This window comes from Battus philenor, unplaced genomic scaffold (genome assembly GCF_028537555.1).
Source record: "Battus philenor isolate CCGP_79_NKW_IND1 unplaced genomic scaffold, ilBatPhil1.0.hap1 SCAF_5, whole genome shotgun sequence".
Taxonomy (NCBI): Eukaryota; Metazoa; Arthropoda; class Insecta; order Lepidoptera; family Papilionidae; genus Battus; species Battus philenor.
Genome location: NW_027181715.1, coordinates 2,683,514 through 2,694,115, shown reverse-complemented (window position 1 = coordinate 2,694,115; position 10,602 = coordinate 2,683,514). Strand labels below are relative to the sequence as shown.

The 10,602-nt window shown below is 32.8% G+C and overlaps 1 protein-coding gene across 3 annotated transcripts in view; it reads right to left on the bottom strand.

Annotated features, from left to right (window-relative positions):
- Window positions 1-282: 282 nt before the first annotated feature.
- LOC137929502 (uncharacterized) overlaps window positions 283-10,602 on the bottom strand; it is a 146,536-nt gene continuing 136,216 nt past the window's right edge. For all 3 annotated transcript variants that reach the window (XM_068772483.1, XM_068772482.1, XM_068772481.1), the window contains 2 exons: window positions 2,844-2,954; window positions 283-2,446 (listed from right to left, as the gene is read on the bottom strand). In XM_068772483.1, coding sequence (XP_068628584.1) covers window positions 1,366-2,446; window positions 2,844-2,954 — 1,192 coding nt within the window. In that variant the 3' untranslated portion in view covers window positions 283-1,365. The remainder of the gene's footprint in view (window positions 2,447-2,843; window positions 2,955-10,602) is intronic.

The following is a 10,602-nucleotide window of genomic DNA, read 5'->3' as shown; positions in this document are numbered from 1 at the left end:
ACTTACCCATAGCCTATTAAAAAGATCTTGTTTTATTTCTCTAATATTTTTGTTCCATGCACCTTAAAATTCTAATGAGAAAGAAGCTCGAAATTTGCGAATTGCCCGCCCTAACAATCAAATTACTCTTTTGTGGGAGTAAAGGTCTAAAGTTGGGAAACACTGACTTAAATACTTTTTGAACAAGTTCAAGTTACCAGGTTGAGCTTATAAGTAAAGGTTATATTAAAGAAAACAAACAGTAGTTGACAATTAAGTATAATATCAGCATTTTGACTATGAATAGGAATGAAGGTAGATCAATCAAATATTTTAATATCCTTTCCAAGCGATTTATATCGAGTTTTGCATACTAATGATATGTAGTTACATTACAAACATTGAAAGGTACGGCAAAGGCAATATTCATTAAACAATTTGGCAAAGTTTCGAACAATTTACGTGAGTTATTTCAACCTATGAATATAGACTTATATCTACTAATTGGCACCAATACGTGTACATTCCATATCATTGCATTTTTAAAGACTTTAATAGCTCATAATTGCTATTAATTTTTAAGCGCCTGAAATTGAAAATATTTTGCAACGATATCGTTAATATTAATAAATCTTATGACATCAATAAACATGTTTCTATTACAACATTGATTTAAGGTAAACGTAACGAACTATACTTATCTTTAGCATCTTAATTGTGTTAGAGAAAATTATTCTTAGGAGATTCTGAGACATCACAGCAGGTAAGCGATTATTTTTTTTAAATTCAAAACCTTGAAAAAATATTATTTCTTAATTAAAGTTTTCGTAGAATTAACAATTTTTTTCAGACATTGGTTTTATAAATATTTTAATTATAACTCTATCAGAAATTTATATCGTATTACGATGGCAATATCATAAAATATAAACTACTAATATTTTCCTTTTAATAGCTCACAATTCAAATGACGTTAAAAATTAATTCACAATGTATAATTCAGAGATGGCAGAAATATCCGCACAGCCATTAATACAGTGTAAATACATATTATAGAAAGATATTTACAAAAGTTGCTGTATCAAGAATATTGGAAACATTTGCCACTATCCGTAAAGCTTAGTAATTACGCTATCTACTCCAATAAAAGGTACGTTGAACAGTGTTTTATGTGAATGGACTCTTAATCTCATAGTTTTTCTTACATTCAGTTTGAGTAATATTTATGATGTATTTGTGAGTTCACAAGAGTAATTTAACAATTAACATACCGACTGTTAATAAGATATTATAACGATTTGTTCAATGTAATTAATTTAGGCCAATTTAGAATTAAATAACTGAGACAAATTCACAGGAAAATCTGTTTAAAAGGAACTTTAAGATTCAGGCGTAGCTCTGTGCATGCTCTAACGGAAGTCCAGATAGCTTGTTGCCTTTTTCTACCCAATTTTTTAGCCTCCCTCTCAATTCTTCCAAACTCTTTGACTTTGCTTTGTTAATTCGTTTGTATTTGACGTCTTTCGGTTTTGTTACGTTCCTGTGGTTGGACATGACTCGGTTGTAGGTCACGACGTGGTTGGACCTTTGCTCCTGTTCGCCTTCATCGCTGTCGGCGTTAGATGTTACCTCTTCATCAGAATCGTTGGCGGGCATCATTCTTTTAGGCACGTAGCTGTACGACCAGAGTTCTTTTGCTTTGGGTTTGACTGTTTCTTTATCTGAGTCTATGCTCTTGACTTCTGCTGTGAGCACCACGCTCCTCATTCTAAAGTTGTCGCGCCTTTGTGCGAGGAGACTGGTGGTCTCCTTATATTTCTGCTCATCTGTTTTATTCATGTCCTTCAATTCTTTTTCTGTGCTGTTTTGTGCGCTCAGTCCTTTTGTAGAGTCGCCGTCGGCTTCTTCCTCTACGCTGTACACCGTCTCCAGTATTTCTGGCCTCCGTAAGAATCCGTTGGATCGCCTGACGACATTATACTTTATGTTTGGGTCTATGGCATCTGAAATGGACCGGACCACAGTCACGCTGTCGGGATTGGCGGATCTAAATCTTGGAATTAGTGGTAAGTTGCTACAATCAGAATCAACGTCTTCCATGATAACAGCAGAGTCTGAGTCGTTGAGGGAATCGAAGTCGCCGGTGATGTGTGTATCCTGAAGCATGTCTCGAAAATCGGGGATCTGTTGAGCGAGTTCGATGCCACCTTCGTGAAGTTTTAATTGCAAAGTTTCTATAACCTTCTGCTGTTTCATTATAATTGTTTCTCTGATCGCTAGCATGTTAGTGATTTCTTTCTGCTTCCGTACTAGTCTCGATTCGAAGAGCAGGAGTTGGCTGGACAGCGATTTCAACTGCTCGGCTTTCTCTCGTTGCAGGCGCGTCAGTAGTTCCTCCTGTGTGCGATGTGCGCGTCGCCACGTCATTAGCTGGTGCGCTTGGGCGCGGTATTTCATACGCAAATCTCTGAAAATTAAAATAATTACATAATAGAATATTAATATTTTATGCGACAACGAAATAATTTAATAAAATAATTTTAACACAGTTTATTTAATGTTTATGATTAGGCCGCTGGTGCTATTCCCAACACGCACACTTATTTTATTTAATATATATCAAGAATAAATATCAGGGAGATGAGATCCACAATTCGAATTCGACCATGGCTATAACTTTCACTGTGAAAGATGGCTTGACTTTCAACAAAGGAACATATCTATAAAATAAATTTATACACAGGTGATTATTTAAAAAGTTTGTGACCATATACCTCGCAGACCACCCCATAATTCTACAATGATGGCATAGAAATAAAAAAACGAGAAAAGAAGATTTAAAAGAAGAATTGACTTCAATATACCTGATAGTTCTTCGGGCCTCTTCTAACGTGTGAGCTTCGAGAGGATCCGTGAGTGAGGCGGCTAGGGAGACGTCCGGCTCCGTCGGACTGTTCAGAGCCGACTCGCTCCGACTGCAAATAAAAATATATGTTTATTACTCTAACGTTACATTATTTGAATTATTAAATAAATACATTTAAAAAACTTTTGAGTTAAACGGTTTTTTGATACCCATATTGTGGTGGTTGTGGAAAAATATGTACCTAGTCCGCCATATTGGAACGGCGTCCATCTTGAATTTTAAATTTTGACATAATCGTGTTTTATTAGTGTAGCCCTTTCATTTGATACCCATATTGAGGGGATTAAGGAGAAATATGTAATCCGCCATTTTGTATTGGCGGCCATCTTAGATTTATAATGATATTGATTTTATTATATTGTATTGTCATCTAAATTAAATGTGTGTACCAAATTTCAGATCAATCTGACAGTGGGAAGGTGCTTAAATTTCAATTTCTAATTTTGACCCAAATAAACAAATTCCGTACGGGTCGAAATAAATAAAACCGTTTAAAAAAAATGCAAAGTACTATTTTTCGTTACATTATCCATATGACCATTTTAATCTGTGACATCAAAGCAAATACACATAACAAGTTTCTGTTGAGGAGCAGTTTTGTAATATATCAGCGTGACCGCGTTGTTGAATCACTCGATGGTTAATTGGAGAGTAAACACGTACTTGATAAGGCTCTATTTTTTTAATAATTACTTGTTAAAGATACATAAAAACTTCTTCGTTTTGTTAGCGGAGAAGACGATGCTCCGGTGACACAAGTAGAATTACCGCTTGAACAGCCGGAAACATTTAAATGTATCAAGAACTTACATTGTCGAATATAAGAAGTTTAAGTAATCGCCAAAATTAACCCTTAATAGCCTAGACACACACAATCAATTTTGATACCAATCTTTTAAACCGAATGTTCACATTACTATTAGTTTTTTTTTTTATAGGAAGGCTGTACGATTTTTACTGTTGTATAAAATTCTTTCCAACGAAATTAAAAAACAAATCTTTTTTTCCCTTCATCTAGACCCTCAAGCAAACACAGTAATATAAAAAAAAAAACACTTTCGTAAATCAGGCTATTAAAGGTTAAGTTAAAGCCAACCTTACTCTTAAAATGCTGCCTGAAGTTATTTGTTGATATGTATTTTACAAAGTATATCATTCGACAATTGAAACCACGATCATACGTCGGTTTTTAAACTGTACACTTTCCACAGTAATCGCGATTAAGCAATTTTATGTTGAAAAATGTTTTAATTCCGAGATAGTTTTATATCTGAACCACATTAAGTATCGTTTATATAACGTACAACTACATGTATGTGATGGTAGGCTAAATATTATGTAAAAATAATTATCAAACCAGCTCCTTGCTTATGCGACGATAAAATAAAGTTTAAAAATGTATTCGAAATCAAATAAAAATAAAATGGTTGTGAGGATATTGAATAAACAGTCGTGTGAAATAGATCCGTTGAAGTACACTTGTGATTCCATAGCTTAATTCTGGGTTCACGATTTCATTTTGGAGTTTTCGTGTCGCCTGTACAAAAGAGTGAACATTTATTCGTATTTCAAGGGGACCGCCGCGCCAGTTGGCCGCGGTCGAGCGAGCGCAAGGGCGCGGTTAGGCGGCAGGTGGCCACCGGATACTTCCGTTACGGCAGATGTGCCTTGTAACGAATATCGCGTCGTGAGCGGAAAAAGGGACAAGTAAATGATCACTTGCCGGCGTAATAAAGTCCGACGCAATTTGCACGTAAATAAAATAATACGTTCACGTAAAAACATTGAGAAGTTTTTTGATCGTGTTGAAATTTGTCACACAATTTTTATTACTTTCATTTAAGGCCACAATGCCATCTGTAGCACCTTGCGATCAATATACTCTTTATAATATTATTTTTATGAAGCACTTGATATTAAATGATTTTTAGTAAATAAAACATATAATTCATTAATATATTTTTTTTAGATTAATTGAAAATAATGTTTTCATTTAATCCACCATCATGTATATATGCTTGATCTCCAACAAGGTCCATAGAGATCTCTCCCCTGCATAAACGTAATATACTCTTCAAGAATGCAAGACGTATTAAGATTCAACTTAATTTATTTTGTATACAATAAATAATGCATATGTCTGTACGGTTCATTTTCGAGATTTTTCTTACTTCATGTAAATTGATTTATTTATATATGACTAATCATAATTGACTGTTATGAGAGTTTGAACCATAAATTAAATTAACATTTTTTAATAAAAAAAAATTAAATTGTCGCTACGAATGATAAAAGCGTTATTTAATTCAAAGTTTTCATGTACATATGCACAAATTTTCAAAGGTAATTTTCACAAAAAGCGAATGCGATTGCAAGTCAAACGTAACGTGATATTATTTTTTGATGCCTTTGAATATATAATGGAATTTTTATATTATAGTTAAAACTTTTTATATCCTACTAATACTATAAAGATTTATAACTACATCGTTCGTTGTAGTTAAGGAATTTATAGAACAGCGAGCTCAAAGCATAAATTCATAATAAGTTAATAAACGCTTAACTACCGCTACCGAGCATTTTATATTGTTTCCATGGTTCGATATTGTAGTGCGAGTTTGATTAAAAATAATAAACTCATTTCAGTTAATTATTCATATCATTAACTTCTTTAAACTTATAGCTTAACAAAATGTAAATGATTTATTCATTTATTTTATTAATAAACCATAAAACTTTTAACATATACTCTAGCGAAGTCATTTAATTTATCGAGATAATTAAATTAATAAATTTATATTGATATATTAGATAAGATAAAACTAGGAAAGATAGACATTTACTTAATATAATTTTACTTAATTATTTACTTAATATATATATATATATAAATAATAACTTTATAATAATAAACTTAAACAAAACCCATTGTTATTTTTTTGTGTATCTCGTGTATTACCGTTATAAATAAATTATGTCGATGTTAATAAATTATGTTTATTAAATGATAATAAAATAAATTATGGCTACGACGAATATTAAATTATTGTGAGAAGTGACCTGTCCGATGCCTTACAACCGTGCAGCGTATATAATAAGATAGAGCTTCGAGTCGCTTCCTTGTGCGCTGTAGACTTTATATATACTTCCTGTATGAAGCAGGTGCTTATCCTGCAGCTGTGTCATGGTAACAATTGAGGGACGAAATTAAACATTAAAAGGACATACATATCCAAATTTATACTACTTAAAGGTTGTACTACTAAAGTAGACTATATTAACCATATTCATTACGAAAATACCTCTCGTAAATTTATTCAAAACATATTAAGACATTGTTTTAAACTTAAGCATATACATTTCCTTCATTGTATTCCACAATAAGCAAGGCGACCACATCATCCTGTGTTCTGTATATTGTAATTTCTTTTATTCGCTTTTGTTAGCGAGCGTACAGGGTGAGGCAACTGTTGCATGCGGTTTACGACGAATACAATCGCTAACAAAAGTGATTTAAAGTTTAATATTAGTATTTTTGTTTAGTATGTATTGTTATTTTAGAATATCGTTAACCAGAATACATTAAATCTATGAGTAACAATATCGTGTAGTGGTGATTATCTTTAGTAATATTTAATGCTATGTGTTATGTTAAGCTTTGTGAAGTGATTGCGTATATAAAAGCTAAATTCCTACATTAATAACGAAAGAGAAACGAGTACATAAATCCTCGACACAATTGTTGGCATTGTCTTCTTTATGTTGACGTAAAAATAACGTATGAAATAGAAATATGTGGGCCGGTAGTAAAAGCTGCAATGTTGTTTGTTACCGGGAACCGCGTGTTGGAGCGATAACACAATCGCTATTTGACTGCGATAAAAACATTATTTATTGGTTAGATTTAGCTGTACGCTGTCGATATAACCAAGATATTATTGTTAAAATATAAGGCCTTGAATTTATAAAAAGATATTAATGGCACAAATATATACTTAGTTATGCTATTATATTAATATAAAATTCTATAAATGGATCATAAAGTTAGAACCTTCTTTTTGGCTTTGAAAATCAGCCAAAGTTCTCGAACCGGTCTCGAGTTATTATAGAGAGACAGTTTTAAATAAAGTTGCATTTTCATCTTATTCAAAATACGGGAAAAGCCTATGTCCAGTTGTGCTACTCACATTTTTACTAGGTCCTGTATTGAATACATTTCTTTTTGTTTCTGTTATTCAATGATTAATGAAGAAGAAAAAACCTGAAGTACACTTAATCATTTACTAATTGTTTTTTTCGTGTTGATTGTTTAAATACATAAAAAAATATTTATGTGTAATATATTATTTTGACCAAAAAGTGAGGTGAAATTGTCATTAAAAACCTGCGATTGCCCCGTCCAAAAATCCAATACAAGATGCTTGAAAATCGTCGACTGATAATAAGAACCATCGCTGATATGTTGAAATACCATATGGATCAGCCCCAATCATTTTGAAGGATGTTTTGTGTTTCAAACGCAAGTCTCGAATGGTCGATGTCATTCTACATCGGTTCTTCGCGATTACCAAAAATATCAACTCACATCGTTCCCTAACCATCGTATTTGGATTTGTCTTGAAGGCTATACCGGAAAAGACAATTCCGATAGTTTCGAGGACTAGAAAAAGTGTTGGCAAAATGAGTTTTATCGAACGGGGATTTATTTTGAGAGGATATAATTGTTTTGGAATAATAAATAAAAACGTCACATTTTATAAACAAAATCACTGCACATTTTGATCACAGTTTTATGGTAAAAATCTAAATGGACACATCGATATGATAAACATTGTATACAGACCATTTCCAGCCAGTCCTATTAAAAATCTTTATTTTTTTTTAGATATTTTAATTTACAAATAAAAAATAAGGGTTGATCGTAGATGGGTGAAAATTTATGGTTGTATGTATTCTTGTATGCTGTATCATAAAAAAATAAAAACAAAAAATTTCGTTAAAAAAATAAATTTTTTTTAAGTGTGAACAACCTTTATCACTTAGGGGTATAGAAAATAGATAGTAGCCGATTCTCAGACCTACCGAATACGCATATTAAATTTGGTAAAAATCAGTCAAACCGTTTCAGAGGAGTTCAAGTTCGAACACCGTGACAAGAGAATTTTATATATTAGATATATAAAATCTATATATGTATAAAATTACAATTTCAACCAATCGTTTTAATTAATATAACGTATTATTCGAGCATATTATATATATTTATGAGTCTAATATTGTTTACTGTAAAAGCGTATTACGTAAACATTTTTGAAATTCGGTAAATATTTCAAAGACGATGAATTACACTAATGTTTTTGAGACAGAAAGGACCGGTCGGTCGCGTCGCGTGTCGCATGGCCTGGGACTCTAATAAATAATGCCGCCATGTTTTTATGCAGCATAGATTTTCCGACACCGTTCGCAAAGATTTTTTGGCACGCAACGTGAATACTAGATTACTTTGTAATAGTGTACTTTTAATGTAATAGTTTTAAATATTTTTTTTTAATGTTTATTATGTATTTTAAGAGATAAAACTATATTCTATTGTAACTATTCAATAATTCCAACTCAGTCTAGACTTCTATTATCCTTTACTTATTGACAGTTCTTTGTTAATGATATAAAAGATCTTTCAAAATTTAATTTCTTAGCGAAAACTTAACATAAATAGGATTTATGTTTTGTCCTCTCTAGTAATTTAATTTTTTTAGAATGATAAATATATTAGTGTAATATACCTAAATATATCAGAGATACTAGGAACCCATAAATTTAGATATATATTAATTATAAGATTTGCGAATTCAACAAGCGTCTCGTCTATTTGTTATTGATATACATATTATAATAAAATTTAAGCTACAATGTACAAAAGTATTATAATCGTTTCAGTTCAACCTATAAATGCCCACTGCAAAGATATCTATAGAGATAAATACCACAATGGCCACGCGTGGCGGGAAGGCGATCGCAGTGTGGTATAATGGTATGCAGACGAAAATGTAAAATCTAACCATAACAATCAATTCTTTCTGTAACTATATTTGTAAATAGGATATAGTATACAGTTTGTGTAGTATATAAATAACTATATAGATAAATACGTAACTTCTTATTAAACTGAGTCTAGAAATAGAGGATTGAAATCCGGCAAGCTTACATATCTGATACTTATACTTTATACTCTTTTACGATACCTTCACTTCTCCCAGCGCTAACCGTTTTAGAGTTGATATATTAGTACAAATACTCGATTCGAAGTTCGGCCCCTTCGAGATTCCTCGGATAGAAATACTGGCTAACGCTGTTAGCCAGATGAGATATCCTTTTAGGTACCCATTCTTTGCAGAGTGTGCGCGTGTAGTGTATTCATAGTTTATCCAAGAGCTTGGCATCGTTTTCGGAATTCTTTCAATGTGTTTGAGGATCATCAGAACGCTGAGAAAGTGCATTATTTAGAAAAAAAGATTGTCTAATAGAATCAGGCGTTATCTCGCGGAAGTCCATCCTAACTAAGAAAGGAACTAATATCTGGCTACTTCCGCTATGCAGCAGTAGTCATGCAATGAAGTGCACCGCCCGCCAGCCCGCTGATAAATGTGCGGTAAACAATGCGAAACACAACTACCACCGTCAATCTAGTCTACACGTGTTTCATCCCTCCACGGGGCATCCTTAGGAGATGTTAGAACGACCAGTATCAAACACCGAGTCAGCTTCGTCCAATCAATGACTTCATTGCATGATTACTGCTGCACAACGGAAGTAGCTAGGTATTAGTTCCTTTCTTAGTTAAGAAAACGATTGACAATGGAATCTAAGTATGGCGCTGTAGTCTTAGAGACAAAGCGATCTTTTCTGATACAATGACAGCTTCGTCTATTTTAACACAAAACTGAAAAATACCTGTACGATACTCTAAGGCGTTTATCGCAAGTTTCTTTTTTTAATAGCTCGCCATATGTTCTTCAAAGTTAAAGCCAGTATACAACAATTTTGCAATCAGGTTATATTAAATCATAAATAAATAAAAAAAACACACACACACAAAAGAAATTAGAGGTAATTTGCGTGCAAAATATGAAATATGCATAACTCGATTTGGAAGCCGTCTGCTGAATAATGCAACGTATAGCTAATGGCTCATAAACGAGTGAGTACGTTTCTTTGTGAGCGACGGGCGGAGGGCAGGGTTCGATTCCGGGCACGTCCACAGCCGGCGCACTTTCGCCCGTGAGTTATGTCGGCTGCGCAGGCGGCACATTTCAATTGATAACAAGCCTGCACCGGTGTTACATGCAACGAGGACATTTGATGAACGCGAAACGGATATCTTTACTTTATTATTAGTTATTGCGACTTGTTGCTACAATGACATTTGTAATTTTTTCTCGGTTACCTATTAAACATATTTTCTATATACAGGATTACTGGGTACAGGTGTAAAAGGTTTAATACGATGAATATAGCTCATTTGATGTTAATTAATTTTTAGTTAACGTTATACAAAATCAATAGTTGCATGCATAATAGATAGCGTTTTAATAATTCATACTACTATATTAAAATATTAATTATTGTTTACTTTCTGTCCCTGCAGACTTAGTATAGCCAGAAGTCATTGGCCTATTACTTTTTAATGGTAAAAATAA